Raw genomic sequence first — 17,075 nt, forward strand, 5'->3', positions numbered from 1 at the left:
TTTGATTTTCCTTAGTAGTCGGTAATGAATCAGAAGACAGGACCTGTTTCAAAAGATCAGACGATAGATCTTGGCTGTGAAGGGATGATGGTATATCTGGAGTAATGGCATTCACTTCAATTGTATCCTGTGGGATCATAAGATTATCTGATTTAAAAACTGAAGAGGTCAGCTGCCCCTCTGATCGCCTGGTGCAGTCATCTGTTAAAAATAAAACCAATTAGTTTTCATAAAAAAATTCCTTGAATTTTACATATTTTAACATTTGTACGTAAACTGTCCACAACATGACAAGTTATGTTGAATACGTAATTATTCACTAAGACAATGACAGCTCACAGTCTAATAGAAAACCTCACAGGATGAACCAGTAGAGCGTGGTGTTCAACTGTTTGTCCATTCTGCCTTCGAAATATAGAGTAAAAAGTCACCAAACAATGTTATGTTGAGGAAATATATACCAATAAACCTTCTACTCATCTCACAAAAAAACAAGTCCCCACTCAGGTCCATCATCTGTCAGTGAAAAAAAATGTTCTCTACATTACTAGTGGCTCAAAGGCTCTTGAAAAGCACCATGGCTTCCATACACCAATCCAGCAATATCTGCTCTCCCAAAGTCAAACCTTCCCCTCGCTTCTGAGCCTTGCAGTGTGCCCAAACCACAGTTAGCATTCATGTATAAAAGATTGTGTAAAGTGCCATGGAATAAATGGCGCTATAAAAATGAATAACTATAAATAATAATGTATTTGGCATTAGTATAGTGATAAGAACCCACTTAAATTTACAATGTGTGTGTCTCCTGGAGCACAATCTGGGCACTGTTTTGGGTAATAAAATGGCATATTTGCAATTTTCACTCTCCAATATCCATTGCGTGCTAATTTCTGGAAAGTGGCTCTGGGGTCAACATAATCACAACTCCAATACATTAATCCCCAGAGGGTTATAATTTCCAAAATGAAGCCAATTTATAGGGATTTCTACTGTTCTGGTTTTCTGCCATTTTCTCATATTAGGGCTTCTGCATATGGTATGTCCTATCTGAAATCTGCTCCTGTGATGTCTGGTTCTGTTACCAGGCACAACCTTATTTATTCTACAGGCGGCACTGGTAATGGAGGAGACATCGAAACCAGAAGCTCTGGGCGATGCAGACTCTGTCCTGCCACTAAGATTAGGGTGCCTGGGATTTGTAGTACTATCCAGTTTGGCAGTATGGGTGTGTGTTTTCCAGCTCCCTCCTCCAGCCAGTTGGAAAGCACCACACCCTACTAAAGCTTGAAGCATATTGCTGGAAGCTGTCAGATACAGCCTTCTCCTCTGGTTAATTTCTCTGTGCTCAGCTTCCGGCTTGTTTATTTGTTGTCTGCTGTGACCTCGGCTCGCTTATTGACTACTCTTGGGTCTTCTGATTTTGTATTGTCTCTGCTCTCCTGGTACTGACCCGGTTACCTGACTATTCTTGCTACATCTCACATCACATAACAGAAGGTAACACCATGGCCAAAGCCCAGGGGTGTCTATGTACAGACCCATGTAGAAATGTTAAAGTATGATGAACAAAGCAATCCCTGGGATCTGTAAAATGGAGTAGATAGCGCCAAGTCTGTTCATGGTGGCCATCTTTTGAGCTGCCAGGTGACCACGAACAGTGCCCTCAATGCATCGTGTCTGCAAACTATTTCTGCAAGATCTGCAGTCAAATAGCTAAATAGCTTCTTAACCCTGCCATGTGCCCAGACAGTAGTGTACAACTGTATATAGGAGTATTGTCAGATTCAAGAGAAGTTGGAAAATAATTTGTAAGGTCCATTTGTTTCCTATTATCCTTTGTGAAGAATTCCAAAGTGATCACCACAAAGTGACACACATCAGGTTTGAAAAATTGGGTCCTGATTAGGAACAAAAAAGGACAGCGGGAAGTGGTTATATCAGAGGATTTGAGCAGTAATTACTGTAGTAAAACACTGTGACTAAAGACAATAACACATCTACTTAAATAATCAAACTCAACAGTCTTCATCAGTAATAAATGAGTAACTAGTGGAGAAACCTCTCTGGGGTAATTAGAGTATGGGGCTCAGTGGCTCTTTCAAGCTAAACTATTATAAGGGCCAATGGTAGATGTCAGATCAGTTTCAAGAAGAAATATTAGACATTCAAATACATTATTTTATAACAGTTTACAGCTGATGTGTCAAAGTTTGGATGGAGGAGAATGTTGAGGTCTAGAGGCAAAATGGTGAACACCCGATTGTGATACGACCGGGCTATACAACCAATAAAGCAGCCACAGCCGGTGACTGAGAAGAATCTGTGACTTCCCTGCATTTAGTGGTCACTACTCACCTGGGTATTCATATGTAGGAATCTCCGCTTTACACCGCTCATCACCCCTCACATATGTCTCTGTAGTATTAATACGGGTCAGATCTTTACCCTGAAACACATTGTAATAGTCCCAGACAGATGAAGAGAAAAGATAGTCACATCTACGATCAGCTCTAATCTTGCCATCAGTTCAGCCATCAGAGCATTACAGTCCTTACTGGCGAATGGGGCCTGGCGAGCAGAGAGGGCCCGCAGCAGGCCGCCTCTCCTCTACGGGCCCCAGCGGCTCAACTGATCGTCAGACGCACGGCAAGTTAAAATCTGTTGCCTTGCGGGAGATCACAAGCTGGCAGCTGATGTCAGTGGGCACATTGCCGGCGTATAATGACACTCACATATGATGGTACACGCCTCAGATGTATCAGGTGGAGGACACCGCTGGACCTCAGCCAGGTAAGGATAAACCTTTTTTTTTGTAAAGCTGCAGAATGACACTGCATTATACTACTATGGGGGTGCATTATACTACGAGGTGCATTATTCTACTATGGAGGTACATTTTACTACTATGGGGGTGCATTATACTACTATGGGGGTGCATTATCCTACTATGGGGGTGCATTATCCTACTATAGAGGTGCATTATCCTCCTAAGGTGGTGCATTATACTGCTATGGGGCTGCATTATTCAATTATATATTACTATGGCTTGCATTATACAGATGTGGAGTTTTTCTATAAGTGGGCAGTGGGACTGTGGAAGGTTCGAGAGTTGGAGGCGAAGCTGGGGCGGTAGCCTGGGCGGAGTCCCAAGGGGGCCCAAAAGTTTTGCCAGTATAGGACACCGAAATTCCTAGTCGCAGCCCTGCCTGCCATCTGCACCGTTCTCATTACACAAGTATAAAACATATAATACTAGAGAATAAAACAAGACTGAGCACAAGACCTTCACAGCCGTCTACTCATCATAGGGGAATCTCATGACACCTTCTCTCCATCTACCTGATGATCCTGAGGAACATTAGGATCTTCTTGTTTACAGTCCTGTGGAAGAAGAGGACGGGGACACCTCTCTGGTGTTGTCATCTTACTAGATAGATTTGGAGAAAACACATACAGGGACTGAATTCATTCTTTACATACAGATAATTATAGGCCGTATGTGTTTAGTCCTGTCTATTACCTGGTGATGTGAGGGGCTGGGGAACCTCCATCATGAAATCCTTGTACAGATCTTTGTATCCTTCTAAATACTCCCACTCATCCATGGAGAAATAGACGGCGACATCCTGACACCTCATAGGAACCTGACACATACAATGATACCGTCATTCCCCGAAACCTTCACAGTGTTACTGTATAATGTCCCAGCATTCCCAGCAGTGTCACCTCTCCACTCAGCAGCTCAATCATCTTGTAGGTGAGTTCTAGGATCTTCTGGTCATTGATGTCCTCATGTATCAGGTGAGGTGGAGGCCACGTGACTGGGCTCAGGGGTCTTCCCAAACCCTCAGACACAGGGTCCTGACAGCGCTCACTAGAGGTCTTCACTACTGTGTAATCCTGGTTATGGAGAGACACATTAATAAATCTCACTACAGACATTTCCAGAGTCCTCACCTCTCCAGTTCTGTCCATCTGTTATTCCCATAGATGAGAATGATGTAATGTGACGTCATCAGAATCTCTCACCTCTCCATTAAGATGGAAGAGGATCTCTAGAGTGATGTGTAATATCCTCTCCGCCATCTTGTCTCTGTCCATATCCATCTTTGATGGGTAAATCAGGAAAATTCTCTTATATAGAAGATCTTCACTGAGAGGATCCGATATTGTAGAGACCTGAATGAGAAGATGAGCCGATGTAACATCATAAAAATCCTGTGTAATAATACAATTACTGGAGATAATAAGGGGAAACATATGAGATTATTTAACAGTATTTAGTTTTCTTCTTTACATCTACTAATAAAACTCTATATACACTGCTCAAAAAAAATAAAGGGAACACAAATACCATATCCGAGATATCACGGAATAAAATATTTCAGTTGCAAATCTTTATTCATTACATAGTGGAGTGTGTTGAAAACAATAAAACATAAAAATGATCAATGTAAATCAGAATAAATATCCCTCGGAGGTCTGGATTTGGATTGATAATCAAAATTATAGTGGAAAATCAAATGGCAGGCTGATCCAACTTCAGTGGAAATGCCTCAAGACAAGGAAATGATGCTCAGTATTGTGTGTTGCCTCCATGTGCCTGTATGACCTCCCTACAAACCTGGGCATGCTCCTGATGAGGCAGCAGATGGTCTCCTGAGGGATCTCCTCCCAGACCTGGACTAAATCATCCGCCAACTCCTGAACAGTCTGTGGTGGAACGGGACGTTGGTGAATCGTGCGAGAGATGATGTCCCAGATGTGTTCAATCGGATTCAGGTCTGGGGAACGGGCGGGCCAGTCCATAGCTTCAATGCCTTCATCTTGCAGGAACTGCTGACACACTCCAGCCACATGAGGTCTGGCATTGTCCTGCATTAGGAGTAACTCAGGGCCAACCGCATCAGCATATGGTCTCACAAGGGGTCTGAGGATCTCATCTTGGTACCTAATGGCAGTCAGGCTACCTCTGGTGAGCACATGGAGGGCTATGTGGCCCTCCAAAGAAATGCCCCCCCCACACCATTACTGACGCCCTGCCAAACCGGTCATGCTGAAGGATGTTGCAGGCAGCAGATCGCTCTCCACAGCGTCTCCAGACTCCGTCACGTCTGTCACATGTGCTCAGTGTGAACCTGCTTTCATCTGTGAAGAGCACAGGGCGCCAGTGGCGAAGTTGCCAATCCCGTCGTTCTGTGGCAAATGACAAGCGTCCTGCACAGTGTTGGGCTGTCAGCACAACCCATGAGGAAATCACAGCTAGAATAAGATTGTTCCTGTACAGAAAAATTAAACAAAGAAATTCATAGTGTAAAAACTGTACTCAAACAATTACCTTTAATTACGTTTTAACGGAGTAAGGTGATAACAAGGACCACTACCACCATTTAAAAGATAGCAGGAGGTGCCTGTACCTATCACTAAACTGAACTGTTCCTACCGACCAGCGCAGGTGGGCACCCTACACCTGCGACTGTCCCTCCTACCCCTATCCAGACCTGTGGGATGGGGAAAGGAATAGGAGAGATATTGAAATGTGAGTTTGTTTGGACAGTATACCACAATTATAGTGACTGAAGAAATTGCTAAGACCGGCACAATAGCAACATGGATCAACATGCACCGTATCATGCAGCACACTATGAAGGGGCATCGTTTCCTTATGTGCTTGAACTCTAAGGCTATGTGCACACGTTCCGGATTATTTGCGGATTTTAAGCGTTTTTGCGCTATAAAAACGCTATAAATCCGCAAATAATCCGCATACTTTAAGCATCCTATCATTTAACATGAATTCCGCAATTTTAATGCACATGCTGCGCTATTTTCCGCGCAAAAAACGCTTTGCGGAAAAATAATGAGCATGTCCATTAATTTTGCGGAATTTGCGCGGATTTCCCACTGGCTAAGCAGTGAGAAATTTTTGGGAAAATCCGCGAAAATTCCGCGGCAAATCCGCGGTAAAACCGCGGTAATTCTGCATGCAGATTTGGTGCGGAATTCTGGCAGAAATGTCCGGATTTTCTCCGGAAATTTCTGCTAGAATTCCTGAACGTGTGCACATAGCCTAAACCCTGCTATTGTGCCGGTCATAGCAATTTCTTCAGCAGCTAAGTAGTCTCTTTATACTATGTATACTGTATTCACTCCTGATGAACCTTGAAAGGGGAAATGCATTGAGTGTGTTTCAGAGCTCTTAGGTTTGTTTTTTTATAAGTTCTTGATTTGATGACATGTACCTGAGCCTTATCTGGTTTTGAATATTTTTGGGCTTATTGCTGAACCCCTTTCTGCCATCGGAGGTCCTGTCCCGTCCATGTGACCTGGGACTTAATTCCCATGGACGGGATAGTACGTCATACGATCGCAGCTGAGTGTCAGCCGATTATCACAGCTGACATCCGACACTGTGACCGCTCCTGACACTTTAACCCCTGAAACACTGCGATCAAACATGATTGCAGCATTCCGGTGGCATAGGGAAGCATCGCGCAGGGAGGGGGCTTCCCTGAGACCCTCGGAATGCGATGTGATCGCGTTGTTCCAAGGGTCTCCTTCGTTCTCCTCCCTGCAGACCCCGGATCCGAGATGGGCGCGGGGGTCCTTCTGGGTCCTGCAGGGAGGTTGGCTTGCAAGCAAAGTGTCAGATCAGCGATCTGATAATATATAGTGATGTCTCCCCCAGGAGCAAAGTAAAAAAAAAAAAAAAAATTACACTCTGTAAAAACATTTTTTTAAAAATCCTAAATAAAGAAAAAAAATTTGTTCTAATAAATACATTTCTTCATGTAAATAAAAAAAAAAGTACACACATCTAGTATTGCCGCTTTTGTAACGACCCCGACCTATAAAACTGTCCCACTAGTTAACCCCTTCTGTGAACACCGTAAAAAATAAAAATAAAAAAATTAAAAAAAACACGAAGCAAAGCACAATGCTTTATCATACCGCCAAATAAAAAGTGGAATAACACGCGATCAAAAAGACAGATATAAATAATAGTACAGCTGAAAACGTCATCTTGTCCCGCAAAAAGAGCCATACAGCGTCATTAGCGAAAAAAATAAGAGTTATAGCCCTCAGAATAAAGCGATGCAAAAATTATTTTTTTTTTATATAAAATAGTTTTTATTGTATAAAAGCTTCAAAACATAAAAAAAAATGATATAAATGAGACATTGCTGTAATCGTACTGACCCAAAGAATAAAACTGCTTTATCAATTTTACCAAACGCAGAATAGTATAAACGCCCCCCCAAAAGAAATTCATGAATTGCTGGTTTTTGTTCATGCGAACTCAAAATAAAATCGGAATAAAAAGCGATCAAAAAATGTCACATGCCTGAAAATGGTACCAATAAAACCATCAACTCGTCCAGCAAAAGACCTCACGTGACTGTGGACCAAAATTTGGAAAAAATTATAGCTTCCAAAATGTGGTGACGCAAAAACTATTTTTTGCAATAAAAAGCGTCTTTTAGTGTGAGACAGCTGCCAAATATAAAAACCCGCTATAAATAGGAAGTCAAACCCCCTTTATCACCGCCTTAGTTAGGGAAAAATAAAATTAAAAAAATGTATTTGTTTTCCCATTAGGGTTAGGGCTAAAGTTAGGGTTGGGATTAGGGGTGTGTCAGGGTTAGGTGTGTTTAGGATTATGGTTGGGATTAGGGTTAGGGGTGTGTTGGGGTTAAGGGTGTGTTGGGGTAGGGGTGTGGTTAGGGTTGGGATTAGGGTTAGGGGTGTGTTCGGGTTAGAGTTTTAGTTAGCATTGGGAGGCTTCCTCTGTTTAGAGACATCAGGGATTCTCCAAACGCAACATGGCATCCGATCTCAATTCCAGCCAATTCTGCATTGAAAAACTAAAACAATGCTCCTTCCCTTCCGAGCTCTCTTGTACGCCCAAACAGGGGTTTATTCCAACATATGGGGTAGCAGCATACTCAGGACAAATTGAACAACTATTGGGGTCCAGTTTCTCTGGTTACCCTTAGGAAAATAAAAATTTGGGGGCTAAAAATCATTTTCCACAGCTCTGCATTATAAAATGTAGTGAAAAACTTGGGGGTTCAGAGCTCTCACAACCCATCTAGATAAGTTCCTTGGGGGGGTCTAGTTTCTAACATGGGGTTACTTGTGGGGGGTTTCTACTGTTTAGGTACATCAAGGGCTCTGCAAACGCAACGTGACACCCGCAGACCATGCCATCAAAGTCTGCGTTCCAAACGGCGCTCCTTCCCTTCCGAGCTCTGCCATGCACCCAAACAGTAGGTTACCACCACACATGGGGCATCAGCGTACTCAGGACAAATTGGACAACAACTTTTGGGATCCAATTTCTGCTGTTACCCTTGGTAAAATAAAACAAATTTGATCTGAAGTAAAAAAATTGTGAAAAAAATTGAAATTTTCATTTTATTTTTTTTAAACATTCCACAAATTCCTGTGGAACACTTGGAGGGTTAATAAACTTCTTGAATGTGGTTTTGAGCATCTTGAGGGGTGCAGGTTTTTAGAATGGTGTCACACTTGGGTATTTTCTATCATATAGACCCTTCAAAGTGACTTCAAATGTAATGTGGTCCCTAAAAAAACAAAATGGTGTTGTAAAAATGAGAAATTTCTGGTCAACTTTTAACCCTTAACTCCCTAACAAAAAAACATTTTGGTTTCAAAATTGTGCGGATGTAAAGTAGACATGTGGGAAATGTTACTTATTAAGCATTTTGTGTGAGATAGATCTCTGTGATTTAAGGGCATGAAAATTCAAAGTTGAAAAATTGCGAAATTTTCAAAATGTTCCGTTTTTTCCACAGATCAATGTAAGTAATGTTGAGGAAATTTTACCACTAACATGAAGTACAATATGTCGCGAGAAAACACTGTCAGAATCACCAGGATCCGTTGAAGCGTTCCAGAGTAATAACCTCATAAATGGACAGTGGTCAGAATTGTAAACATTGGCCCGGTCATTAACATGCAAACCCCCCTTGGGGTTAAGGGGTGAATGCCCTGGGATCGTGCAATATTTATGCAGGCTCTATGATATTTATATATGACATTGGCTGTTTAGTTCCTACTCAGACAGTATAACTATTTGCCCTATAAGAGGAAGTGGAACTATATTGATCATTTATTAGTTTGAGCTCACTTGTATGTTAATTTTGGATAGTAAACTGTTGAGCCTAACATATCATTGCCATCATTGTTAGACTTCACCCCTTCACTGCCTCTCATATGGAAATTTCCTTATGGTCTTAGGGTAAGGAGGGACAGCCGTCTGGAGCAGGGGCACCAACAAAATCGTAAATATCACATAGGGTGCCAACCTCCGCTGATAGGCAGGAGATAGATAAGGGTAAGGCCCCTTCAATTCATTTTGGCCCCTCACCAAGTCTATATTATCTTTCACAACCCCCTTTATCTTGGGTACTTGAAGATCTAAATATTTTTTCACTCACGTGGTTTACTACCCCACATTAAGATTTTGGCAGTAATAATAAAAAAGTAATGCATCAATCCACCACTATAATTGTGGTATACTGTCCAAACAAACTTATTTCATTATCTCTCCTATTTCTTTCCTCATCCCACAGGGCTGGATAAGGGTAGGAGGGACAGTCGATGGTGAGCGGGGGCGCCATCGTGCAACTGTAGGATGCCAACCTTCGCTGGTAGGTAGGAAGTTCCATTTAGTGGGAACAAGCACCTCCTGGTATCTTTTAAATGGTGGTAGTGGTCCTTAATATCACCTTACTGCGTTAAGACGTAATTAAAGGTAATTTTCTTTAACTACAGTTTTCACACGGTGAATTTTTTTCTGTGAGCACAACCCCCATCTTTGGACATCGGGCACTCAGACCATGCTCATGGAGTCGGTTTATAACCGTTTGTGCAGACACATGCACATTTGTGGCCTGCTGGAGGTCATTTTGCAGGGCTCTGGCAGTGCTCCTCCTGTTCCTCCTTGCAAAACGGCTGAGCCCCTTCCACATCTCCTGGTGTACTGGCCTGTCTCCTGGTAGCACCTCCAGCCACTACGCTGACGGACACAGCAAACGTTCTTGCCACCCCTCACATTGATGTGCCATCCTGGATGAGCTGCACTACCTGAGCCACTTGTGTGGGTTGTAGAGTTCGTCTCTTGCTACAACGAGTGTGAAAGCACAACCAACATTCAAAAGTGACCAAAACATCAGCCAGAAAGTATTGGTACTGAGATGTGGTCTGTGGTCCCCACCTACAGAACCACTCCTTTATTGAGTGTGTCTTGATAATAGCCAATAATGTCCATCTGTTGTCTATTCCATTTGCACAACAGCATATGAAATTGGTTGTCAAACAGTGTTGCTTCCCAAGTGGACAGTTTGATTTCACAGAAGTTTGATTTACTTGGAGCTATGTTCTGTTGTTTAAGTGTTCCCTTTATTTTTTTTGAGCAGTGCATTTTAGGCAACAAGCAGTTTCTTCCTCGAAGTCGGCAGCTGAATACGTTTCTCATAGACTCATCTTCCATAACACTAATTCTCGTCTCATTTACCGACACTGGAATCAGCATTAGCAATACTGCAGGAGATATTCATTACGTGACATGAGAAATAACTACTTCATGATGAGGACGACATCTTCATCTTCTACTACAGCTCTAGAAACATATTTGTCCAGAGTCCGTCACTGACTCCATTACCACCAGCCATCTATATGAATGTTTCCTGTCTTCCCCACACTGTAATCTTCTATCACATTAGATCTCATGTCTGAGTCATGCACAGAAGTTTGAGGCTTTTATAAAAGTGTCATGTTGCTACAGTGCAGTATAACGCCACCTCCACCAGAGGGAGCTTGAGAGGGAAGTGAGACTGCGTACACAGAGAAGCACTGCAGAGCAGCAGCCAGCATAGGCACCACCAAGTGCCGAGAGAGTGGTCCAACAAGCCGAGTCAAAAAACAACAATATAAACTGTGCGCTGCCTTAACGCGTTTCAAGGTCAGTGCGACCTCTTCTTCAGGAAATTCCACATACAACAGATGTTGTATGTGGAATTTCCTGAAGAAGAGGTCGCACCGACCTTGAAACGAGTTGAATAAACCACCTTTTACATTTATTATCCTTGGAACTTCTTCGTTAAGGCAGCGCAGGTTTAACCCACAACTCCTGCACAGTTTATATTGTCATACGGCTGTTGATCGGCTTGTGGATCTGCAGCAGCCAAAATCGCTACATGCTTTTCATTCAACAAAATCAGGTGAGCAATTCTAAGAAAGCTCTCGTGGTTATCTAGCGGATAAGACCCTATTTTGCGCTTTGTGTCTCCATTTTTTTCCTATAGCAAAAAACAACAATAGGCAGACGTACTAAAGGGATCAGCAATACACGTGGTCAGGAACAAGCCAGGAGGTTCAGCAATGGTCAGAAGCGGATAAGACAAAGTCAGGTGGCAGAAGAGAGTCTGAATACAAGCCAAGTCAGAAACCAGAGAATCAAAACCCAAACGCTGGAAAAAGGGCAGACAGAGGGAGTCAACAGACACAGGGGAAGTCAAGGATCACAGCAGGACAAACCAAGAGCTACCAGAGTCAGGTTCACACGCCGAAGGCAGAACTATAGCTGACACCGCCAGCAGGATGCATGGGAGCTAAATAGCAAACCTGAACCCAGAATGAGGCAGAGCAAATATTAACTTGACATGATCCCCCCTGGAAAAAGGGCAGACAGGATTAAACCCTGGAAAGGATCATGACAAAAAGCTTTTTTGTTTGCACAAACACAGCGGACAGAAATTATCTGATCCCAAAGTCTCCATGTACAGTGTTCTATGGGATTTATTTCTGGCCTTAGGCTTTCCTAGATTACAGGAAACAAAACAAAGATACTAAAAATTTTATTTTTTTGACACGTTAAACATTTGTTTTACTCTTTTTGGCCCCTGAACATAGATTTACACTGCAGGGATGGCACAGGGGTGGCTACAACAAAACCCTGGCAGTTTAACCACTTGCTGCTGCCAAAATCAAACATGGCATCTAAGAATGTGTGACAGAGTTTGGCTGAATGCCCTCCGACCCAAAGTACTCGATAGTATGGAGTGGCCTAGGTACTACGATACTTACATGCCTAATAATGGTTTCTGGGCCTGAAATGTACGAAGGTCTATTAGGCTGGGCCAAAGGCAGCGTCCAATAGGACAACCCCTTCTTGATTAATATGTTTGGCCCCGATTATAATAATAAACCCTATACTCCCGTGCTGGTGCCGTTTGTATTGCTTAAATGTACCTGTAAATTCTAAATGTACGTGCAATATTTGCTGAATTAAATAAGATACCTGTAGTATAACACCCGTTACAATTTCCCTCAATAATACAATACACACGTGTTTGCGGCAGCAGCGCTCAAAGAGACAAAGAAAACCCAGATATTGTCCAAAGAAACATTTATTTAACCAAAATATAACTGGGTTTAGGATCGGGGTCTGTTATGTCTGCTAATGAAAGGTGTAATGAAGGCAATCCAGAGACACAGTGTGCCTAGCAATCAGAGCGCACACAGTGATCTGACAAATACCCAAAAACAAAGAACGAGCTCTGAGACGTGGAAACTCTGTAGACTGCACACCTACCTATCCTAAACACAACTAAAAGCGGCTGTGGATTGCGCCTAGCAACTACCTATGCAACTCGGCACAGCCTAAGAAACTAGCTAGCCTGAAGATAGAAAAATAGGCCTGACTTGCCCCCAGAGAAATACCCCAAAGGAAAAGGCAGCCCCCCACATATAATGACTGTGAGTAAGATGAAAAGACAAAACGTAGGGATGAAATAGATTCAGCAAAGTGGGGCCCGATAATCTTAGACAGAGCGAGGATAGTAAAGCGAACTTTGCAGTCTACAAAAAACCCTAAAGCAAAAACCACGCAAAGGGGGCAAAAAAGACCCACCGTGCCGAACTAACGGCACGGCGGTACACCCTTTGCTTCTCAGAGCTACCAGCAAAACAAAAGACAAGCTGGACAGAAAAAAAGCAACAAAATAGCAAAAAAGCACTTAGCTATACAGAGCAGCAGGTCACAGGAACAAGCAGAAGAAGCTCAGATCCAACACTGGAACATTGACAAGGAGCAGGGATAGCAGCATCAGGTGGAGTTAAGTAACGAAGCAGTTAACGAGCTCACCAGAACACCTGAGGGAAGAAGCTCAGAAGCTGCAGTACCACTTGTGACCACAGGAGTGAATTCAGCCACAGAATTCACAACAGGGGTCTATCTGAGGGTGAGATGTTGTGGACCTAGGGCAAGGGTCCTCAACTCCAGGCCTCGAGGGCTGCCAACAGTGCAGGTTTTCAGGATTTCTTTAGTATTGCATCGGTGGTAATGTGATCATCTGCACAGGTGATGATTCCAACCCCTGTGCAATACTAAGGAAATCCTGAAAACCTGCACTGTTGGCGGCCCTCGAGGCCTGGAGTTGGGGGACCACTGACCTAGGGGGTGTGGAGCTGAGGATTGGGTGGTAGTTGATGAAGGGGTTACAGGGGAAGGGGCAACAAATTAAAGGATTGAATCATGGATGGAACTGGACACAATGGGAGTAGACAACACAGTGGAATCATGGGAATGGATAGACAAACTGGAAGGGACAGACAAGAGAAGGTAGTGACACATTTGACAACAGAGACACATTGGTAGGTGAGAGTGGAGGTGGTGGATCCAATTTTAGCAGGGTTTTTTGACTCCGGGTCTTCATCCTGGTGGAAATGTTATTAGTTTTGCACCTTTGCTTTCTTGGCCGAGAGGGAGTGGTGGCCTCTGTAGCAGTCTTTTGGCGTGGTGCTGGACTGGGCAGCGTGGTGGATGCTGCTAGCTGCAGGGGAAACATAGAAACATAGTTATTAAGGTTGAAGGAAGACTTTATGCCCATGTAGTTCAACCCATAGCCTAACCTAACATGCCCTAACATGTTGATCCAGAGGAAGGTAAAAAAAAACCATGTGGCAAAGAGCAAGTTCCACATTGGGGAAAAAAAAAAAATTCTTCCCGACTCCACATACGGCAATCAGACTAGTTCCCTGGATCAACACCCTATCAAGGAATCTAGTATATATACCGTGTAACATTATACTTTTCAAGAAAGGCATCCAGTCCCCTGTTACATTTTAGTAATGAATCACTCATTACAACATCATACGGCAGAGAGTTCCATAGTCTCACTGCTCTTACAGTAAAGAATCTGCATCTGTTATTATGCTTAAACTTTCTTTCCTCCAGACAGAGGATGCCCCCTTGTTCCTGTTTCAGGTCTATGATTAAAAAGATCATCAGAAAGGTCTTTGTACTGTCCCCTCATATATTTATACATTAACATAAGATCACCCCTTAGCCTTCGTTTTTTCCAAACTAAATAACCCCAAGTGTAATAACCTGTCTTGGTATTGCAAACCCCCCAGTTCTCTAACAACTGAACTTGGTAGCATGGTGGGTGCTGAACTTGGTAGCGTGGTGGGTGCTGAACTTGGTAGCAGGGTGGATGCTGCTGGCTGCAGGGGTGCGGACCTTGGGAGAGTCGCAGATGCTGCTGGCCGCAGGGATGATAAAGTTGGCAGCGTGGTGGATCTGTGAACTGAGGAGGCGGTGGTGGAGGATAGTTCGGCACTCTCGAAGTTTGAAAGTAGATGTTCGGCTGCTGGTAAGAATTTCCGGCCTGTGGATTGTAGCTTTGTGACTGCTGCAGCAATGCTTGGCTGTTAGAAGCCTGGCAGGCCTGCATGACATTGATCTGGAATTGAGGCGTAAGGCTTTCTGACACTTCCCGCTCTATTGAAGAAAAAAAAAAGTCACGTCGGTCTCTCAAGGCCGTCTTCCAGGCGATCAAGGCGTTTGTGGACATCCTGTATAAGTGTTCTCACATGGGTGAACCCACTCTTCAGTCTATCACCAAGAACCTTAACCCCATCCTGGAAGACCGACCGTAAGTGCATAAACTCGGGCATGAGTGACATCTCCCAGGCCCTCTGCCGCTGATGAGAAGACCCAACAAAAGCAGCGGCAGAGGACTGGGAGAGGGGAAAACCAGATGGATCGGCGGCTGCCTCTTCCTCGGCCTGTTAGGCCTGACAGGTTGCTACCTCGCTGGTGGATGATTGGGATTGTGCTTGTTCATTGGCCGATCGATGAGGGTCCGCTCCAACAGAGGACAATCCAGGTTGTGTGGTGAAGAAAAAAAAAACATTAGTAAAACACCAAATAAAAGGTTAAATAACAGTAAAGGTACCGTCACACTGAACGATATCGTTAACGATATCGTTGCTTTTTGTGACGTAGCAACGATATCGTTAAGGAAATCGTTATGTGTGACAGCGACCAACGATCAGGCCCCTGCTGGGAGATCGTTGGTCGCTGAGGAAAGTCCAGAACTTTATTTCGTCGCTGGACTCCCTGCAGACATCGCTGGATCGGCGTGTGTGACACCGATCCAGCGATGTCTTCACTGGTAACCAGGGTAAACATCGGGTTACTAAGCGCAGGGCCGCGCTTAGTAACCCGATGTTTACCCTGGTTACCAGCGTAAACGTTAAAAAAAACGGTTTTTACGTACCGGTAATAGGATTTTACAGAGTCCACGACAGCACCCACAACGAGAGAGGGGATCCGCCCACCTTCCGGACAGGAACCTACAGGTTAAAAAGGGGCGGTCCCCCTCGCCCTCCAGTTTGTGTTCCAGAGTACAAGGGATACCGCCAATGCATCAGTACATGACAAAATTATCTTAAACACTACTAAATACCACCACCTCTATAGAGTGATCTCTAAGGCACACCTTCCAACAGAGTGCAGGAATAAGTAACTAAATACGGGGGGGAAATGTATGGGTGCTGTCGTGGACCCTGTAAAATCCTATTACCGGTACGTAAAAACCGGTTTTCCTATCGCCACGACAGCACCCACAACGAGAGACTTTCAAAGACTATTTAACTGGGAGGGACCACAGCACTAAGTACTGAACGGCCAAACTGTAAGCTGGAATTAGCAGATAGATCAAGGCGATAGTGCTTATAAAAGGTGGAAGGTGATGACCAAGTTGCCGCCTTACATATCATTTCAATGGGGACATCTGCCTTCTCCGCCCAGGATGATGCCATGGCCCGAGTGGAGTGCGCCCTGATGCCTTCTGGTGGTGTAACTCCCCTGGCAGAATAGGCAAGACATATCGCTTCTCTAATCCATCTAGCGATAGAGTTCTTCGTGACACCAGAACCCTTTTTCCGATTCTGGAAAGAAACAAACAGAGCCCTACTCTGTCTCCAGCTTTGTGTCCTATCCAGGTATTCTAATATCGCCCTCTTTACATCTAGGGTATGATATTTTTTCTCCTCTTCTGAACCTGGATTTTCATAGAAAGATGGTAAATAAATCTCCTGACTTCTATGAAATTTAGTTGCTACTTTCGGTAAGTATGCGGGATCAGGTTTTAAGACAATCTTATCCTGGAGAATTATCAGATAGGGAGGATCTACCGATAACGCATGTATATCACTGACCCTCCTGGCAGATGTTAATGCTAAGAGTAGAGCTGTTTTTAAGGTTAAATTTTTTATTGAAATAGAGTCTAATGGCTCGAACGGAGGTTCAGTCAACGCCTCAAGCACCAAATTTAAATCCCATGGGGGTATTCTTACAATATGGATTGGGTTAGACCGCTGACATGCCTTAATAAATCTAGCAACCCATCTATTACCAGCTATATCACTGTTATACAGAGCCCCCAAGGCTGAAACATGAACTCTTAGAGTGTTGACTGCTAAACCCAATTCCCAGCCTTTCTGAAGGAATTCTAAAATAGCTGAAATCGGAGCCTTATCTCCTAATGGCTGCTGATAAAACAAAAGGAATTTTTTCCAAATTTTTGTGTAGATCTTTGTAGTGACCTCCTTTCTACTCTTCAATAAGGTATCTATTAAAGCATTAGAGAACCCCCTCTCCTTCAGAAGCTCCCTCTCAAGTTCCAAGCCGTTAAGTGAAGAGTCTCCAAATTTGGATGACGAAATGGTCCTTGAGAGAGGAGTTCCGGAACCACTGG

The 17,075-nt window shown here is 43.6% G+C and overlaps 1 protein-coding gene across 2 annotated transcripts; it reads right to left on the reverse strand.

Annotated features, from left to right (window-relative positions):
• Positions 1–19: 19 nt before the first annotated feature.
• On the reverse strand, positions 20–15,473 carry LOC138663222 (uncharacterized). 2 transcript variants are annotated; one of them, XM_069749385.1, is made up of 9 exons: positions 15,124–15,472; positions 14,552–14,812; positions 13,774–13,862; positions 4,030–4,179; positions 3,727–3,900; positions 3,521–3,644; positions 3,340–3,427; positions 2,356–2,446; positions 20–127 (listed from the first exon to the last, which is right to left on the reverse strand). In XM_069749385.1, the coding sequence occupies exons 2-7, from the start codon at positions 14,763–14,765 to the stop codon at positions 3,420–3,422; spliced, it is 759 nt and encodes a 252-aa protein (XP_069605486.1). In that variant the 5' UTR covers positions 14,766–14,812; positions 15,124–15,472; the 3' UTR covers positions 20–127; positions 2,356–2,446; positions 3,340–3,419. The 2 variants fall into 2 exon arrangements, with proteins under 2 accessions (XP_069605486.1, XP_069605485.1); XM_069749384.1 differs by having other exon boundaries at positions 14,552–15,473.
• Between the last annotated feature and the right edge of the window lie 1,602 nt (positions 15,474–17,075).

This window comes from Ranitomeya imitator, chromosome 2 (genome assembly GCF_032444005.1).
Source record: "Ranitomeya imitator isolate aRanImi1 chromosome 2, aRanImi1.pri, whole genome shotgun sequence".
In the NCBI taxonomy this organism is placed as follows: domain Eukaryota; kingdom Metazoa; phylum Chordata; class Amphibia; order Anura; family Dendrobatidae; genus Ranitomeya; species Ranitomeya imitator.